This window comes from Balaenoptera borealis (assembly GCF_965194805.1).
Source record: "Balaenoptera borealis genome assembly, chromosome: 16".
In the NCBI taxonomy this organism is placed as follows: Eukaryota; Metazoa; Chordata; class Mammalia; order Artiodactyla; family Balaenopteridae; genus Balaenoptera; species Balaenoptera borealis.
The window spans coordinates 24,349,449-24,369,838 of record NC_138872.1 but is presented as its reverse complement, the minus strand read 5'-3'; the positions used below and the strand labels follow the sequence as shown (position 1 = coordinate 24,369,838).

At 41.9% G+C, this 20,390-nt stretch overlaps 2 protein-coding genes across 5 annotated transcripts in view; one reads left to right on the top strand and one right to left on the bottom strand.

The window, feature by feature from the left end:
• EDEM2 (ER degradation enhancing alpha-mannosidase like protein 2) overlaps positions 1-4,601 on the bottom strand; it is a 46,673-nt gene extending 42,072 nt beyond the window's left edge. For both annotated transcript variants that reach the window (XM_082359863.1, XM_082359864.1), the window contains exon 1: positions 4,489-4,601. The gene's annotated coding sequence lies outside the window, so the exon portion shown is untranslated. The remainder of the gene's footprint in view (positions 1-4,488) is intronic.
• Positions 1,561-19,655, top strand: PROCR (protein C receptor). Of its 3 annotated transcripts, none has more exons than XM_082359866.1 (5): positions 1,561-2,006; positions 2,127-2,277; positions 4,478-4,729; positions 5,123-5,401; positions 18,747-19,655. In XM_082359866.1, exons 2-5 carry the CDS (start codon positions 2,199-2,201, stop codon positions 18,785-18,787), a joined length of 651 nt encoding a protein of 216 aa, XP_082215992.1. In that variant the 5' UTR covers positions 1,561-2,006; positions 2,127-2,198; the 3' UTR covers positions 18,788-19,655. The 3 variants fall into 3 exon arrangements, with proteins under 3 accessions (XP_082215992.1, XP_082215993.1, XP_082215991.1); XM_082359867.1 differs by lacking the exon at positions 18,747-19,655 and adding an exon at positions 13,802-14,077 and having other exon boundaries at positions 1,562-2,006; XM_082359865.1 differs by lacking the exon at positions 18,747-19,655 and adding an exon at positions 5,655-6,164 and having other exon boundaries at positions 1,565-2,006.
• The last annotated feature ends 735 nt before the right edge of the window (positions 19,656-20,390 follow it).

The window sequence follows — 20,390 nt, the reverse complement described above, 5'->3', positions numbered from 1 at the left end:
CAGGCATTTTCCCTATGCATATATAAATACATAGATACACACATAAAGTTTTTTTAAATATAAGAATGGAATTAAATATGGATTACTTGAACAGAAGTAAAAATTTTAAACTAAAAATAGAAGGAATTTTACTATATGTATCGTTTACTATATAAATCGTTCTGCAGTTCTTTTTCATTTATCAGTGTCTCATGTCAACACATCAGTTCATAATGTGTCTTCTACCACAATCTGTTACTTAAACTTCTATTTTTAATTCAACAAGAGATATATGATCACATTCTAGATGCAAAATTTTCAAACAATACAGATAGAGTGATAAAATCCTTCACAAAATAGAGTGAGAAAGCCTTTCACAAGATTGTCACCCCTAACGCATACACCACACACACACACACACACACACACACACACACACACTTAATCTCAGGCTCCTCCCTGGAGATGAACCACTGCTATATTTGATGTACATCTTTCCAGATTCCTTTACTCCCATAAAGAAATAGGTTGTTTAGTTGTTGTGTGCGTGGCTGACACATAAATGGTTCTAAACTGTACATAATGTTCTGTAACTTACTCTTGGTGATTTATGCATATAATCACTATCTCACTGAGTCATCCATTAGCTGATATTTATTATTTATTATGCTATTATTTATGATGTGCACTGTTCCAGGCACAGTAGCAAATAAGATGGACAGCCTCTATCCTCATGGAGCTTACATTCTGATGGGACATTCAGACAATAAACATGTAAATGAATAAGTAAAATCATTTCAGGTAGTGCTAAGTAATATGATGAAAACAGAGTGGGCATTGGGCAGAAAGGGTTTTTTTAACAACTGCATAGTATCCCACAGTATAGATTAACATAGTTTGGGAGAGTGACTTTCAAATTTTTCTTTTTTTTTATAAATTTTTTTTTTAATTTTTTTTTTTTTTAAAGATTTATTGATTAATTGATTACCATGTTGGGTCTTCGTTTCTGTGCTAGGGCTTCTTGTAGTTGCGGCAAGCGGGGGCTACTCTTCATCGCGGTGCGCGGGCCTCTCACTATTGTGGCCTCTTTTGTTGCGGAGCACAGGCTCCAGACGCGCAGGCTCAGTAGTTGTGGCTCACGGGCCTAGTCGCTCCGTGGCATGTGGGATCTTCCCAGACCAGGGCGCGAACCCGTGTCCCCTGCATTAGCAGGCAGACTCTCAACCACTGCGCCACCAGGGAAGCCCTTAATTTTTATTTTATTATTTATTTATTTATTTATGGCTGTGTTGGGTCTTCGTTTCTGTGCGAGGGCTTTCTCCAGTTGCGGCAAGCGGGGGCCACTCTTCATCGCGGTGCGCGGGCCTCTCACTATCGTGGCCTCTCTTGTTGCGGAGCACAGGCTCCAGACGCACAGGCTCAGTAACTGTGGCTCACGGGCCTAGTCGCTCCGTGGCATGTGGGATCCTCCCAGGCCAGGGCTCGAACCCGTGTCCCCTGCATTGGCAGGCAGATTCTCAACCACTGCGCCACCAGGGAAGCCCTCAAATTTTTCTACTTGCTTCCTAGAGTAAGAAATAAATTTTACACTGCTACCCAATATCCACCATAGAAATATACACACACAGAACCAACACACACACATACACAATTGAACAAATATTTCATGAAATAACGTTTACCCTTATTAAGGGTGATGCACTGAAAATTTTTATACTGTTCTATGTCATTCTTTTATTTTTTTTTTTAATTCCTTACATCTCTCTGGGCCTCAGTTTCCCCATCAGGAACATGCTGATCTCAACATCCTAGAATCTGCTCTAAGTTGATGCCCCACCCCCTGACTCAGCGAAGGCAGGACTTCTCTCTGGCCCTTCTCCCCCTTTTCCGCTCCCTGTTCCTCAGAAGTGGCCCAGGGAAAAGGGAAAAGGGAAAAGGCAGGCCTCTGCAGGCAGGAGAGTGTGATTCAGGGCAGGGCAGAGGGAGGGAAAGAGAGAGGCCCGCCCTCTAGTAGGAAATGAGACCGGGTAAGAATAATACTTTATAAGCCTGCCGACCTCTTTCTCCTCCCATGCCCTGGCCACCTTCCAGCCTCCTCCGTCCAGTCTCCTCCCCTCCCAGAGAGTCCTCACTTCTTTTTCCCCTAGGCTGCAGTCAGCCGGAGGCCCCAGCGTGCCAGAGCCAAGAGCCCAGGTGCGGTCGAGAACCTCAGCTACAGGATGTTGACAACACTGCTGTCCCTGCTGCCACTACTGCTCCTGCCCCGCTGGGCCCTCTGCAGCCAGGAAGCCTCAGATGGTGAGTCGAGGGCACATCTCGTGCCCTGGGGTGGTTCTGGAGACTCTCAGCCTCTCTGGGTACACAGGCAGGACCAGAGGGGAGCTTATCCCACAGTGTCTGTGTCTGCAGTCGGCTGGATCTCTCCAGGGGGCAGGCAGGTCCTGGGGACTGGTTCGTGTCCCAAAGCCAAGGTGAGGAAGCATAGTTCAGCCCCTGGGAAGGGGGAGATGCAGGAGGCTAGGGGGAAACAAGACTGGAAAAATGGGAAAGGGGCTTGTAGAAAGGGTGAGAGAATTAGCCGTGGGGAGAGAGGAAAGATGGGGCGAAGTCTAGAGAGGGAGGTCTGAGGGTGATGGTGGATGGAGGTGAGTTTAGGGAAGATGGGAAGAGACTTAGGGATGAGACGAGAGATGGAAGGGATGAGAGACACTGGGAGAACTGATGGGAGACTTGGGGAAAGACTGGGGCTGAGATCTGTGAGGCAGAAGAGGAGACTAGAGAAGGTGGAGGAAGACTGGGGGCAGCTGGTGAGGGGAAACCCAGGGGAGAGACAAGCTGTGGTTGATGGGAGAACTTGAGAAGGATCAGGCTGCCACAGTGGCTCCATTTAAGCAGGGAAGGGGAGTTACTGCCTTGCACCGTAATTGCACAGGGGCCTCGTCTCCCCTCTCCCACAGCCTCTGTAGCTTCAGTCTCCCCCTCAGAGAGGGAGCAAATAATAACCAGTATTCAGTCAGTGCTCACTATGCTTAATACGTGTATTGACTCATTTCACTCCCACAAAATCTTTACAAGATGGGTGATATTATTATCTCCATTTTACAAAGGAGGAGACTGGTCACAAAGCAGTTAAGAACCTTGTCTGGGGGTGACCCACACAGAAATACTTGTTCACATCTGCAGACACAGAGCACAACTTCTCAGATGCAAACGTGGACGAGACACATGCCCCCAACGGAGATTTACAACGCCAGACGCATTCCCCCCTCAGACATTCTCTGGGCACCAACTCCATGCCAGGCCCTTAGTGGGTGTAGGAGGCAGAGATAACCAGACATGATTCCATAGCCTAGAGGAATGGAAGCCTGTGTGTTTGGAGCCAGTTATGCAGAATCCGGGATCGCGGAAACTGACCCACTGTGTCTGGGAGGGTAAAGAGGAGAAGCATTAGGAAAACTTCTTCAAGGAGAGGGCAACAGAGCTGGGTCTTAAAGCATAAACAGAAGTTTGCCAGGAGGCACAGCAACCCCGGCATGCTATTCACATGTCACCTGAAAGGTGGCATGATGGACTCCAAGTACTCTGAGGTGCTATCTAAGCACAGGGAAGAGGCCAAAAACGGCAGGCGGGGCCCAGTCTCCGGCAGCCTTGAATGTCAGGCTAAAGACTTTGGACTTGATTCTATGGACAGATATCCTATGGGGAGACAGTATAGTTGAGTGGCTAAGAGTGCTGAGCTCAGACTGCCTGCTAACCTTGACTCTGCTATGCCACTTTCACCTGTTTTCCACATGGACTGGGGTTAATAATAGTAGCTACTACATCAAGTTAATGGAAGGAAGGCACAAATAAGATAATGATGCATGTAAAGTACAGTGCCCAGGTCATAATAAGCACTTAATGGCTACTACTATTGTTGTTGTTGATAGGGGACTGTGTCCCTGGAGGATTTTTAGGCAGAAGGACATAATCTTATTTCTAGGCCAGGTGGAGGGCAGATTAGAAGGGGTGAGACTGAAAGATGAGTGGAGGGGGATGAGGAAGGAAGTTACTACTCCAGGACAGATGAGAACCACTGAGGCCTGAAGTGGGACAGTGGCAGAGGAGATAGAGAACAGGAGATGGAATTGGGACTTCATTGTAGGTCAGGATTTGTTAACCAACCGGAAATGGGGGGGTGGGGAGGAAGGGGTGAGAGAGAGAAAGCAGACCAGAGTGGCTCTTCCACTGACCGTCTGGATTATCCTGGGGTAAGTGGCTCCTGCACTTCTAGCCTCAGTTTCCTCATCTGTAAAAACAAAGATAATAACCCCTGTCCTGCCTTCCTGGCAGGGTTCCTGAGAGCGTCAAATGGAAGGAAGGGTGGGAGGGCACTTTATGGTTTAGGAAGGGCCGAGAAGGTGGGCGGCCGACCTCTGGGTGGGGGGTTATTATCTCGGGTTACACGCCGACCCCTCCCACGCCGGCCTGGGCCCGACGCGCTGACTCCTGCCCCCAGGCCCGCGGTACCTCCACATGATCCAGGTCTCCTACTTCCGCAACCCCTCTCAAGTGTGGCACCGGGGCAACGCGACGCTGGGGGGAGTCCTGACGCACGTTCTGGAAGGCCCGGGCAACAACGTCTCGATCCAACAGCTGCAGCCCTTGCAGGAGCCCGAGAGCTGGGCTCTCACAAAGAACAGCCTGAATCGCTACCTGCAGGAGTTCCTGGGCCTGGTGCAGGTGGTGCACCACGAGCGGGGCGTGGCCTGTGAGTGACGCACGCAGGGGAGGGGGCTGGCGAGGGTGGGCCCTTGAGGTGGGGGGCGTGGCCTATAGGCGGGACATAACTGGGGGCCGGGTCTGTGGAAGAACCGGGCGGGGCCAAGTTCTGGGATGGGTGTCCTTGCCGGGCGTGGTCTTTTTGCCTTTGCTGATTGCTGGGTGGGAGATTGAGGCTGGAGAAGAGTGAGTGTCCTAGCTGACGTACTGTACTGTCCGTCAGGCCCTCTTCCTGCTGGCATGACCTCGGGGTAGTCCCTGTTAAAGAGGCCCTGTCCCTGATCCACCCTGCACCCTGAAAGCTCACTTCCCCGTGGCGGACATGCCCCGACACCTGACACCCTTCCACATAGCCCCCTGACCCTGAATCCCACATCTACAGTTCCTCTGACCATTCGCTGCTTCCTGGGATGTGAGCTGCCTCCTGAGGGCTTGAAAGCCCGTGTCTTCTTCGAAGTGGCTGTGAATGGGAGCTCCTTTATGAATTTCCAACCGAAGACAGCCTCATGGACAGCAGGGCCTCAGGCACCTTCCAGTGTGGTCACCTACGCCCTGGAGCAGCTCAACAAGTACAATCGTACTCGGTACGAACTGCGGGAATTTCTGCAGGTCACCTGTGTGCAGTACGTGCAGAAACACATCACCGGGAACAACTCGAAAGGTATGGTGGGATCGGGGAGGGTCCTGTGTGTTGGGTGGTTCCAGGCAAATGCGTGGACCTGAAGGATGGATACCTTGAGCAACAGGAGGCCCAAGGCTGGCGGTTTGGGACAGAGTACACACACCTTACGTAAATTAGTGAACTAGCCCTCCCCGCCCCCCTTCCTTTGGGGAAGGGATTCCTTGGGGTTTGACTCAAACCATGGACTCCTTGGGGGTATGCTCTTCAAGCTAACTCTCCGCATGTTCTGCAGGAAGCCAAATAGGCCGCTCCTACACTTCGCTGGTCCTCGGCATCCTGGTGGGCTGTTTCATCATCACTGGAGTGGCTGTAGGCATCTTCTTGTACACAGGTGGACGGCGGCGGTGTTAATTACTCTCCAGCCCTCTCTGGAAAAGAGCTAGACTGATGGGGGCTGGCAAAGGAAGATCTCAGCTCACTGCAAAACTGTACAGTTTCTCTACCTGGGACATTATACTCCAGAAGATTTAGAGTGGCAGCTCATTTCTTCTCCAAGATCCGCCCACCAAGAGTTTGAGGGAGGGGAGGGGAGGAGCCTAGGTAGACAGGGTAGTTGGTTTGCTAAGAACCTAAGAACTGGCACCTTTGCTGAATTGGTCTGAGAAGTGAATGCTTATCTATATTTGTGGAAAACAGATGATGGAGTTGGGGCAACAGAGGTGGTCTGTGGCCCACCCATCTTGCAAAGACAGAATCACCTGAGGCGTTCAAAACACATAACCAAATAAAACAAGTCATCCACAACCCAAACAACCAACATTCAGTGCTTCCGGGTATGTTAGACTTGGGAAGGGACACTGGTATTATACAATAGAGGTAGAAATAACCAGAGAAATGATGGAAGTGTGCAATCGAAGTAATATGGGAGCAAGGAATTATTAATTAATCAATTAATAATAACATTAATAAAATTCCTTGCTTATGTATACACCATTATTATTTCCTCTACTTTGCAAAACTTTGGGGAAAGTAGCCTATACCCTTTGCTTCTGCTTCCTCCCCTCCCACTCTCTCTTCAACCCAATCTGACTTCTCTGTAAACTGCTCTAAGATCATCAATGACCTCTAATTGTGAAACCTTCATCTTCCATGATATCTGCAACATTTCACTTTATGGACTAGGACTCTCTTTTTACCCCAACTTCTGAGATAGCATACTTCTCATCTTTAAAAACTGTTCTGGCTGCTCAGTCAATCCCTTTGCCTATGTCGTCTTCCCCAATTCACCTTTGAAATATTGACTTCCTTAGAATTCCTTTTTTTGGCTCCTTTTGTTCCCCTTTAAACTGTACCCTTTCTGGTGACCTACTAACTTCCATGACTTCAAATACTGTCTCTATGTGGTGGTTTCCATGGGGAAACAATGTCATGGTGTCTTTGAGAGCATGTGTTTTGTCATAAGACAGGCTCGAGTTTTACCTCTATGAGCCAGGCATTTAACTTCTTCAAGTCTTAGTTTCTTCATAAACAAAAGGTATAATAAAATATACAAAAAGGGTATAATAAAAACAATACCTATCTCATAGAGGCATTATGAGTATTAAATGAGATAATATATATAAGGTAATATATATATACTCAATAAATATAGTCCTTGCTGCTGACCTCCAGACCCCCCCATTTGCCTTGCTTCTTGAAAATCATCTGTACCTTAATATTTTGCAGACATTTCAGAGTCAACATGTTCAAAATGAAATTCCATATCTGTCTCCCCAAACCTGGTCTCCCTCTTCTGTTTACTCTCAGTTAAACAGAATTACCATCAAATCATATCAATGTAGAGACTTCACTGTTAACCTTTATTTACTCCCTTTATTTACTCTGACCCACTGTATTTCTGATGAGCTGTGTTCATTCCAGAGCTCCTCACCAGGTTGGCTGGGTCTCTGTTGGATCTACACTACAGTCTGATTTCTTCCTCTATTCAATCCTGCTTCCTCCCCCTAGTTAATATCTTGCACCTCAAACCCTGTCTTGGCATCTGCTTCCAGAAGGCCCAACCTGTGATTGACAATCTCTCTCTCTGTCTCCAAATTGAGAAAGTCTATCAATCTTTTGACTGGACCATGGCAATAGCTCTTCCTCATTTTTCTCCTGGTCTCTAATTTCTCTAATCCTCTACATGGCAATAAAAATATATAGTTCTGAGCATGTCATTGTTCTGTTTTTCAAATTTCCCATATTTATTGAGCTAAATTCAGAATCTGCAAAATGACTGTCAAGGCCTTGTAAAATCTGGCCCCAACTTACTTTTCAAATTTTTTTCCCTACCACTTCTCTTCACCCAACTGTGCTTTAGATTTACCAATTTTAAAAGCATATTTTTAAATGACAGAAGTAATACAACAACAGTAGCAACACAGAGGTTTACAAAGAGAAAAGTGAAAGACTCCTGCTTTCCCCTTCTCCCCAAAACCTTACCTCAAAGGTATGCCAAGATTCTTAGTTGCAAGCAATAGAAATCAATTCTGCCAACTTAAGGGGGAAATAAATATATCGGAAGGCTATCAAGTAATCCTCAGAGTTTGGGGGAAGGCCAGCTAATCAAGCTCAGAAAATAGAACCAGGGATGACAAAGTCACAGCACAGGAATGGTCTAGTTAAGGATACCACAGCGGAAACCACTACCTTCATCACCACTGCATGGTGCCATCTTAAATGAATACTACCCTGTCCCTTGTGTCTTACACTATTTGTTCAAGATTCAAGGTCCTGGTGGAAGCATTCAAATGGCCAGACCTATATCATGTTGCCTTTGCCATAGTTATAAGGAGGTGGTGGGGAGGGAAACTTTAAGTATCTTTGGCTTCTTTGAATTCAAACCCATGCCTTCATGTTCTAGAATTTATGCTTTTTCTAGTCTTTCTAAAACTAAGGGAATCAGAGGAATCTGAGGGGGAAGGGGTGGGATTTGTGGATGGGTAAGATATGACCATGCACAGATAGGAAACATAGATAGAATAGCTTAAATAATGGCTTAGAGTTAGAAAAAAGCAGAGTAAATTTTAGGAAGGATAACCAGCCCAGTGGGACTGGAGAATAGAGAAGAATGGTGGAAAATGAGACTGGAAAGCAGGCTGGGGTTTCATTGTACTGGACCTCTAAAGCCTGGTGAAAGAGTGTGTTTTTTAGGTGGTAAAAACCTGGGGAATTATCAAAGCTGGTTGGATAGAAAACTGCTGAAGTCTCCTTTCCCCTTTCAGCTGCGTTGCGTTTTTCTTTTGGCTGTGCCCTGCTGCATGTGGGATCTTATTTCCCTGACCAGGGATGGAACTGCGCCCCCTGCAGTGGAAGTGCGGAGTCTTAACCACTGGACCACCAGGGAAGTCCTCAGCTACTTTGTAAAAAAGGGGCTTCAGATAGACTGAGACCCATCGACCCCAAGCTTAAGGACCTGGCCTTGACACTGTTCAGATCAAGACTAGACTAGGCCTGGGACTTCCCTGGTGGTGCAGTGGTTAAGACTCCGTGCTCCCAATGCATGGGGCTCGGGTTCAATCCCTGGTCAGAGAACTAGATCCCACACGCATGACACAACTAAGAGTTCGCATGCCACAACTAAGGAGCCAGCAAGCCGCAACTAAGGAGCCCACAAGCTACAACTAAGGAGCCCGCCTGCTGCAACTAAACCCGGCGCAACCAAATAAATAAATAAATAAATAAATTTTTTAAAAAGTCTAGACTAGGCCTTCTCCCAAGTTAGGGAGCAAAAGGGAAAGGAGAATGTGGGAAGAAGTCAGCCTGGAAAAGAGTGAAATCTTGGAGAGTGGGTCAGATGTACTCAGGCTCTGAGATATTACATCACCCCATTTCATCAATGCTGGAACCGCGGTATTTCAGACCTTCACCAACTCTAACTTAGACTATTAGAATCAGAGCTTACTCTCTTTTAGTCCCCTCAAAAAGTTGCCCTCAGAATGTTTTTTCTAAAACATGCTAGTTTTCTGCTCAGAATTCTTTAGTTCTTCTATTGTCTATAGGATAAAATTTAAACTCCTTAGTATGGAGTTGAAGGCCATCCACAATCCAGCACCAACCTATCTTTTCTCTGGCTTCGTCTTCAACCCTTCTGTCTTAGTCTGTTCAGACTGGGTGGCTTAAACAACAAGCATTTATTTCTCACAGTTCTGGAAGCTAGGAAGTCCAAGATCGAGATGCTGGCATATTCGGTGTCTGATGAGGGCCCACTTCTTGGTTCACAGGTGGCCATCTTCTCAGTGTCCTCATAAGGTGGAAGGGGGGAGGGAGCTCTCCAGGGTCTCTTTTTTAAGGGTACTTATCCCATTCATGAGTGTTCTACCCTCATAACCTAATCACCTCCCAAAGGCCCCACCTCCAAATATCATCACATTGGGGATTAGGTTTCAACAGATGAACTGGGGAGGTGAGCACAAACATTCAGTCTATAGTACCCTTCCTCTCTCTCAACCTACCTTCTAGCCCCTCCAAACCACCTTTGTTTTCTCCAACATACCTTGTCCTTTCTGGTCATGCCATTTCATGTCCTATTCTTTTCTCTCCCTGGCAAACTCCTATTCAACAATAATAGTTACAGAGTTCAATACTCCATTTTTAATAATGGCAGAAAATCAATAATGACACAGAAGACTTGAACAACACTATAAACCAACTAGACACATCTATAGGATACTCCATCTAACAACAGCAGAATATACATTCTTCTCAAGCACACATGGACAATTTTCAAGGACAGATCATGTGTTAGGCCATGAAACAAGTCTCAATATTTTAAAAAGAAAGTCATTAAAGGCATGTTCTCTGACCACAGTGGAATTAAATTAGAAATCAACAATAAAAGGAAATTTGGAAAATTCACAAATTTGCATGTAAACAACACATTCCTAAATTTTAAAATGGGTCAAAAAAATTATGAGGTAAGCTAGAAAATAGTTTGAGGTGAGTGAAAACAAAAACTCAACATATGAAAACCTATGAGATGTAGCTAGATTAATTAGAGATGGGGGAAATGTATAGGTTTAAGTGCCTATATTAAAAAAGAAGAAATATCTCAAATCAATAACCTAACCTTCCACCTAAAGAAGCTAGAAAAAGAGGAGCAACCTAAACCTAAATCAAGCAGGAGAATGGAAGTAATAAGAATTAGAGCAGATAAGTGAAATAGAGACTAAAAAAACAATAAAGAAAATCAACAAAATGAAAAGTTGATTTTTGAAAAGATAAACAAATTTGACAAAACTTTAGCTAGACTTATCACGAAAAAAAGAGAGAAGATCAAATTACAAATATCATTACAGAAATAAAAATGATTATAAGGAATACTACAAACAACTGTATGCCAACAAACCAGACAACTTTGATGAAACTGACAAATTCCTAGAAAAACACAAACAATTAACACAGACTAAGAAGAAATAGAAAATCTAAATAGACTTATAACAAGTAAAGATGTTGAATTAGTAATTTTAAACGTCCCACAAAGAAAAGCCCAGGCCCAAATTAATTCACTGGTGAATTCCACCACATTTAAAGAAGAATTAACATTAATCCTTGATAAACTCTTCCAAAAAACAGAAAAGGGAACACTCTCCAGGTCATTCTATGAGGCCAATATTACTTTGAGACCAAAACCATATAGATAGATTATAAGACAACTACAAATATCTTATAGACACGAAAATCCTCAACAAATTCTAACAAATTGAATCCAACAACATATAAAAAGGATGATATACCGTGAACAAGGGAGGTTTATCCCAGGGATGCAAAATTGGCTCAATATATGAAAATCAGTCAGTGTAATACACCATATCAATAAAATAAAGGACAAAATCAACATGATCATCTCAATAGACGCAGAAAAAGCATTTGTTATAATCCAATACCCTGTATGATAAAAACACTCAACAAACTAGAAACAGAAGGGAACTTATTCAACCTGATAAATGTTATCTACAGAAAAACCCACAGCTAACACCATACTTAACCTTTTCCCTAAAATCAGAAACAAGACAAGAATTTCTGCTCTCCCTACTTTTTTTTCAACATTGTACTTGAGGTTCTAGCCTGAGCAATCAGGCAAGAGTAAAATCAGGCAAGATAAAAGGCACCTGTATTAGAAGGGAAGAAGTAAAAGTATATCTATTCAGAAATGACATGATTTTATATATGGAAAATCCTAAAGAATGTACTAAAAAAAACAATTAGAGCTAATAAACAAGTTTAGCAATGTTGCAGGATACAAGATCAATATATAAAAACCAATTGTAGGGAAAAGAATCTGAAAAAGAATAGATATATGTGTATGTATAACTAAATCATTTTTCTGTACACCCGAAACTAACACAACATTGTAAATCAAATATACCCCAATATAAAATAAAATAATATTTTAAAAAAATAAAATAAAATATTGATAAAAAAACATTTGTATCTCTATGCACTAGCAATAAACAATCCAATAATGAAATTAAGAAATCTATTTATAATAGCATGAAAAAGAATAAAATACTTAAGAATAAATTTAACAAAAGGAGCATAAGATCTACACACTGAAAACTACAAATCCTTATTGAAAGAAATTAAAGAAGGCCTAGATAAATTAACAAATCCTGCATTCCTTGGTCAGAGACTTAATATGTTAAGGCAGCAATACTACCCAAACTAATCTACAGATTCAATGCAGTCCCTATTAAAATTCATATGGAAGTGCAAGGGACCCAAAATAGCTCCCAAAAATATCTTGAAAAAAAAGTTGAGGACTCACACTTCTTGACTTAAAAACTGACTACAAAGCTACAATCATCAACACAGTGTTTTACTGGCATAACAAGAGATATATAGATCAGTGGAAAAAGACTGAGACTCCAGAAATAAACCCTTATGTTGTGGTCAATTGATTTCCTACAATTTGCTAAAGTAATTCAATGGAGAAGGAATAATTTTTTCAACAAATGGTGCTGGGACAACTGTATATCAACATGCAAAAGAATGAAGTTGGGATCCCAACCTCATGCTCTAAACACAAATTAACTCAAAATGGATCAAAGTACTAAATATAAGATCTAAAGTCATTAAACTCTTAGAAGAAAACACAAGTGCAAATACTGCCCTTAGATTAGGCAATGGTTTCTTAGATATGATAAAAAAGTATAAGCAACAAAAGAAAAAAAATAGATAAATTGCAATTCTTCAAAATAAAATACTTTGGTGCTTCACAGGACACTATCAAAGTGGAAACATGTCCCACAGAATAGAAGAACATATTTGTAAATCATATATCTCATAAGGATCTAGTATTGAGAATATATAAAAAGCTCTTACAACACAAAAATAAAAAGACAGATAACCCAATTTAAAAATAGGCAAAGGATTTGAATAGGCATTTATTAAAGAATATATACCAGTAGTCAAAAGCACATGAAAAAAAAAAAAAAAAAGCACATGAAAAGAGGCTCAACACCATTAGTCATTAAGGAAATGTAAATCAAGACTATAATGAGATACCATTTCACACCATCAAAAATGGCTAAAATTAAAAACGACAGACAATAAACAAGTGTTGGTGAGGTCGTGGAGAAAGTGGAACCCTAAGATATTGCTGGTGGAAATGTAAAATGGTACAGCCACTTCGGAAAACATTTGACAGTTCCCAAAAAGTTAAACGCAGATTTACCAATTGACTCAGCAATTCCATTCCTGTTATGTACTCAAGAGAACTGAAAACATGTCTACACAGATACTTGTACATGAATGTTCATAGCAGTGCTATTCATAACAGCCAAAGGGTGGAAACAATCCAAATACCTATCAATTGATGAATGGATAAACAAATTGTGGTATATTTCTACAATAGAATACTCTGCAAGCATAAAAATGAATGAAGCATTGATACATGCTACAACATGAATGAGCCTTTAAAACATTACAATAAATGAAAGAAGCCAGTCACAAAGAACCACATCTTGTATGATTCCATTTACATGAAATGTCCAGAATAGGAAATCCATAGATATAGAAAGTAGATTAGTGGTGCCTAGTGCTGGGAGGAGGAGGTGGTGACAGAAAGTGACTGCTAAAGGACACAGGGTTATTTTGGGGGTGATGAAAATATTCTAAACTTAGACTGTGATGATGGATGCATCATAGTTAAACATTGAACTGCATACTTTAATATAGTTAATATAGTTAAATATATATAGTTATATATATATATTTAGTTAAATATATAGTTTAACTATATAGTTAAAACATTGAACTGCATACTTTAAATGGATGAATTCCATTATAGTTAAAACATTGAACTGCATACTTTAAATGGATGAATTTTATGGTATGTGAATTATATCTCAATACAGGTGTACCTTGTTTTATTGTATTTTGCTTTATTGCACCTCACAGATATTGCAGTTTTTACAAACTGAAGGTTTGTGGCAACCCTGCATTGAGCAAGTCTATCAGAGCCATTTTTCCAACGGCGTTTGCTTACCTCCTGTCTCTGTGTCTCATTTTGGTACTTCTCACAGTATTTCAACTTTTTCATTATTATTACATCTATTCTGGTGATCTGTGATCAGTGATCTTTGATGTTACTACTGTAATTGTTTGGGGGCTCCATGAACTGTGTTATATAAGATGGCGAACTTATTAAATGTTGTGTGTGTTCTGACTGCTCCACCAACTGACTGTTCCTCTGTCTCACACCCTCTCCTTGGGCCTCCCTATTCCCTGAGACACAACAACATTGAAATTAGGCCAATAATAATCCTACAATGACTTCTAAGTGTTCAAGCGAAAGGAAAAGTTGCATGCCTCTCACTTTAAATCAAAAACTAGAAATTATTAAGCTTAGTGAGGAAAGCATATTGAAAGCCAAAATAGGCTGAGAGCTAGACCTCTTGTACCAAACAGTTAGCTAAGTTGTGAATACAAAGGAAAAGTTCTTGAAGGAAATTAAAAGCACTACTCCAGTAGCACATGAATGATAAGGAAGTGAAACAGCCTTATTGCTGATATGGAGAAAGTTTATTCTGGAGAGATGATCAGACCAGCCACAACGCTGCCTTGAGCCAAAGCCTCATCCAGAGTAAAGCCCTAATGCTCTTCAATTCTATGAAGGCTGAGGGAGGTGAGGAACTACAGAAGAAAAGTTTGAAGCTAGCAAATGTTAGTTCATGAGGTTGAGGAGAGAAGCCATCTCTGCAACATAAAAGTGCAAGTAAAGCTACCAGTGCTGATGCAGAAGCTGCAGCAAGTTATCCAGAAGATGTAGCTAAGATAATTAAAGAAGGTGGCTACACTAAACAACAGATTTTCCATGTAGATGATACAACCTTATATTGGAAGATGCCGTCTAGGGCTCTCATAGCTAGAGAGGAGAAGTCAATGTTTGGCTTTAAAACTTCAAAAGACAGGCTGACTCTCGTTAGGGCCTAATGCACCTGGTAATTTTAAATCGAAGCCATGGTCATTTACCATCCTGAAAATCCAAAGGCCCTTATGAATTATGCTAAACCTACTCTGCCTGTGCTCTATAAATAGAACAACAAAGCCTGGATGACAGCACATCTGTTTACAACAGGGTTTACTGTATATTTTAAGCCCACTGTTAAGACCTATTGCTCAGGAAAAAAAAAAGGATTCCTCTCAAAATATTACTGCTCATTAATGCACCTGGTCACCCAAGAGCTCTGATGGAGATGGACAGTGAGATTAATGTCATTTTTTTTAATATACTCTGCTTGTTGACACTTTCTTTCTTTTTTTAATTGAAATTAATGTTATTTTCATGCCTGCTGACACAACAGCCATTCTGTAGTCCATGGATCAAGGAGTCATTTCAACTTTCAACTTTATTTATTTATTTTTTTTAGAATTTTATGTATCTATGTATTTATTTTATTTATTATTTATTTTTGGCTGCATTGGGTCTTCATTGCTACTCGCGGGTTTTCTCTAGTTGCTGCGAGCGGGGGCTACTCTTTGTTGAGGTGCGCAGGCTTCTCATTGCGGTGGCTTCTCTTGTTGCGGAGCACGGACTCTAGGCCCACAGGCTTCAGTAGTTGTGGCACGTGGGCTCAGTAGTTGTGGCTCGCGAGCTTAGTTGCTCCGTGGCATGTGGGATCTTCCCGGACCAGGGCTCGAACCCGTGTCCCCTGCATTGGCAGGTGGATTCTTAACCACTACGCCACCAGGCAAGTCCTCAACTTTCTTTATTTAAGAAATATTTTCGGGGCTTCCCTGGTGGCGCAGTGGTTAATAATACGCCTGCCAATGCAGGGGACACGGGTTCGAGCCCTGGTCCGGGAAGATCCCACATGCCACGGAGCAACTAAGCCCATGCTCCACAACTACTGATCCTGCGCTCTAGAGCCCACAAGCCACAACTACTGAAGCCCACGTGCCACAACTACTGAAGCCTGCGCACCTAGAGCCCGTGCTCCACAACAAGAGAAGCCACCGCAATGAGAAGCCCGCCCACCGCAACGAAGAGTAGCCCCTGCTCTCCACAACTAGAGAAATCCTGCGCGCAACAACAAAGACCCAACTTAGCCAAAAATAAATAAATAAATTTATTTTTTAAAAAAAGAAATATTTTCCGTAAGCCTATAGCTGCCATAGTAGTGATTTCTCTGATGGATCTGGGCAAAGTCAGTTAAAAACCTTCTGGAAAGGATTTACCATTCTAGATGCCATTAAGAACATTAAAGGGGTTAAGCAACACTAACAGGAATTTGGAAGAAGTTGATTCCAACCCTCATGGGTGACTTTGAAGGGTTCAAGACTTCAGCAGAGAAAGTAACTGCATATGGTGTGGAAATAGCAAAACAACCTGAATTAGAAGTGGAGCCTGAAAATGGGACTGAATTGCTGCAATCTCATGATAAAACTTGACCAGACGAGGAGTTGCTTCTTACAGATGAGCAAATAAAGTAGTTTCTTGAGATGAAATCTACTCTTGGTGAAGATGCTTTGAAGATAATGATTTAGAGTATTACATCAACTTAGTTGATAAAGCAGAGGCAGCGTTTGAGAGGACTGCCTCTGATTTGGAAAGAAGTTCTACTGTGGGTAAAATGCTATCAAACAGCATTGCCTGCTACAGAGAAATCATTCGTGAAAGGAAGAGTCAATGAATGTGGCAGACATCACTGCTGTCTTATTTTAAGACATCGCCGCAGCCACCCAAGCTTCAGCAACCACCACCCTGATCAGTCAGCAGCCATCGCATCAAGGCAAGACCCTCCACCAGCAAAAAGATTACTGCTTGCTGAAGGCTCAGAGGATGGTTAACATTTTTTAACAAGAAAGTATTTTTAAAATTAAGGTGTGTACATTGTTTTTTAGTCATAATGCTATTGTACACTTTCGAGACTACAGTATAGTGTAAGTAGAACTTTTATATGCACTCAGAAACCAAAAATGTCGTGTAACTGGCTTTATTGCGATACTCACTTTATTGCAGTGGTCTGGAACCAAACACACAATATCTCCAAGGTATGCCTGCAAAGATGTTACAAAGCGGTACCAATAAAAAAACTTGAATATGAAAAAAGAAAGCAATAGATGCTTAAGTCAGAGGTCAGCAAAAAAATGTTAACAATTATTTGAAAAAAAAAAAAAGAGCCTCTAGAGTGAGGTTAGGGAAGTTAATTCTCTTTTTTTTTTTCCAATATTTATTTATTTATAATAGATCTTTATTGGAGTGTAATTGCTTCACAATACTGTGTTAGTTTCTGCTGTACACCAAAGTGAATCAGCCATATGCATACATATGTCCCCAGAGCCCCTCCCTCTTGAGCCTCCCTCTCTTTATGCTTTATCAACCCACAGTCTGATCACTCTTCCTCTGAGTCCACAGGGAGAATAAAGAGGCAGAACTGTAAAATGTTATATCGTATATTCTTTTTTTTTTGGCTGCTTTGGGTCTTCGTTGCTTTCTCTAGTTGTGACGAGCGGGGGCTACTCTTGGTTGCGGTGAGCAGGCTTCTCATTGCGGGGCTTCTCTTGTTGTGGAGCACAGGCTCTAGGCCCGTGGGCTTCAGTAGTTGTGGCTCACAGGCTCAGTAGTTGTGGCTCACGGGCTCTAGAGCTCAGGCTCAGTAGTTGTGGTGCATGGGCTTAGTAGTTCTGCGGCATATGGGGTCTTCCCGGATCAGGGCTCGAACCCATGTCCCCTGCATTGGCAGGCGGATTCTTAACCACTGCGCCACCAGGGAAGCCCTACATCATATATTCTTGACCTGATGGTAAAATTGAATCTGGGAGAGACTAAGCAGCTTGTCCAAAATTCCACAGTTATCTGGCATAGGAACTAGCACTAGAACTTGGGACTTCTGACTTTTGACCCTGAGCTAATGCTGCTACACCATGCTGTGAGACGTGGTGGGAGTCATAAGCTGTAGAAGTAATGGGATTACTTGCAGGGATTTTCTTAAAGTTCTTATTCACATTCCGAAGAAGGAGAGGTAAAGCGTCAGAAAAACAATGGGATGAGTAACTCTGACCTTCTAGGGAGACGATATGATCCTCATTTCTAGAAGGTTCTACACCGAGTAGAGAGTGAATGGAAGGTTCATTGCCTATGCTTACACATGTGAATATTTGTTCATAGCTGTGTGACCTTGGCTAAATCAGTGCCCCTCCGAAAGGGAGCTTATAATTTCTAAGATACTTTCCAGCTCTGATAACTAGGATTCTAAGTTCCTAAGTCCAGACAGCTGGCCTTTGGGTAAAGGTAAGAGTTCTAGAAGTCCCATTCTTCTTCCCGGACAACTGCAGAATGTTTGGCTTATGCCTACCTCCAGTAGCCAGACTACTGGAAGCCAAATTTGAGTTTGCACAAGAAGTAAACAAATCTGGAATAAATTTAAACAAGTGACTCCCTAGCGTATTCTAAAAGCCTCCTTCTGGGTAGCTTGGCTTACTGTCTTCCCCATCCTTTTAATTCAGTTCAATATGTATGTTTTTATGGATCAATGGAACAGAATAGAGAGCCCAGAAATAAACCCACTCACCTATGGTCAATTAATCTTTGCCAAAGCAGGCAAGAAGATATAATGGAGAAAAGGCAGTTTCTTCAGTAAGTGGTGTTGGGAAAGCTGGACAGCCACATGGAAATCAATGAAGTTAGAATACTCCTTCACACCATACACAAAAATAAACTCAAAATGGCTTAAACACTTAAATATAAGACAGGACACCTTAAAACTTCTATAAGACAACATAGGCAAACATTCTCTGACCTAAGTCGTAGCAACGTTTTCTTAAGTCAGTCTCCCAAGGCAACTGAAATAAAAGTAAAAATAAACAAATGGGACCTAATCAAACTTATGTTTTTGCTTAGGAAACCATAAACAAATGAAAAGACAGCAAAGGAAACCATAAACAAGCGAAAAGACAACTTACAGACTGGGAGAAAATATCTGCAAAATATGTGACTGACAAGGGCTTAGTTTCCAAAATATACAAACAGCTCACACAACTCAATAACAACAAAATAACAAACAACCCAATCAAAAAATGGGCAGAAACTCTAAATAAACATTTCTACAAAGAAGACATACAGATGGCCAGTGGGCACGTGAAAAGATGCTCAACTTCGCTAATAATTATCAGAGAAATGCAAATCAAAGCTACAATTATGTATCACCTCACACTCAGCAGAACGGCCATCATTAAAAAGTCTGCAAATAATAAAGGCTGGAGAGGGTGTGGAGAAAAGGGAACCCTCCTACAATGTTGGTGGGAGTATAAATTGGTGCAGCCACTATGGAAAACAGTATGGAAGTTCCTTAAAAAACTAAAAATAGAATTCCATATGATCCAGCAATCCCACTCCTGGGCATATATCCAGAGAAAACCTAACTCAAAAAGGTACATGCACCCCAATATTCATAGCAGCACTATTCACAATAGCCAAGACATGGAAGCAAGCTAAATGTCCATTGACAGATGAATGGGTAAAGAAGATGTGGTAGGGCTTTGCTGGTGGTGCAGTGGTTAAGAATCCACCTGCCAATGCAGGGGACACGGGTCCGAGACCTGGTCTGGGAAGATCCCACATGCCGTGGAGCAACTAAGCCCGTGCACCACAACTACTGAAGCCCGCATGCCTAGAGCCCGTGCACCGCAAGAAGAGTAGCCCCCACTTGTCGTAACCAGAGAAAAGCCCGCGTGCAGCAACGAAGACCCAACGCAGCCAAAAATAAAATAAATAAAATAAAATAAATAAATTTATATAAAAAAAGGAAGATGTAGTATATACACAAATACTACTCAGCCATAAAAAAAGAATGAAATAATGCCATTTGCAGCAACATGGATAGACCTAGAGATTATCATACTAAGTGAAGTAAGTCAGACAGAGAAATACAAATATCACATGATATCACTTATATGTCGAATCTAAAATATGACACAAATGAACTTATCTACAAAACAGAAACAGACTCACAGACATAGAAAACAAACTTATGGTTACCAAAGGGGAAGCGGGGTGGGGTGGGGGGGAGAGGGATAAATTAGGAGTTAGGGTTTAGCAGATACAAACTACTATATATAAAATAGATAAATAGCAAAGTTCTAGCATATAGCCCAGGGAACTATATTCAATATCTTGTAATAACATATAATAGAAAAGAATATGAAAAAGAACATATATATTTATATTCTTTTTCATATGCTTTTCCATTATACATATATACATATATTTATAACTGAATCACTTTGCTGTATACCAGAAACTAACACAGCATTGTAAATCAACTATACTTTAATTAAAAAATAATAAATAAATAAATAAATAAATATAAATAAAAACAAAATGCAAAAAAATGTATGTTTTGATTTTAGGCCTCCTGCCAGGTCTGAGGTGTAGGTTTCTGTAACTTATTCTTCTTCCAATTCAACCAACTGTTGCTGGGGCCTATCTGATGCAAAGCATCGTGTTAACTGCTCTCAGGATGCAGAAATGGGTAAAACATGATTC

What these genes read in the sequence shown, in the direction of transcription:
- PROCR (XM_082359865.1), top strand. Translation starts at nt 2,199, where the DNA reads ATGTTGACAACACTGCTGTCCCTGCTGCCACTACTGCTCCTGCCCCGC. An exon ending in CCACGAGCGGGGCGTGGCCT is followed by an intron (nt 4,730 to 5,122) that starts GTGAGTGACGCA and finishes CCACATCTACAG; the next exon opens with TTCCTCTGACCATTCGCTGC. An exon ending in CACCGGGAACAACTCGAAAG is followed by an intron (nt 5,402 to 5,654) that starts GTATGGTGGGAT and finishes CATGTTCTGCAG; the next exon opens with GAAGCCAAATAGGCCGCTCC.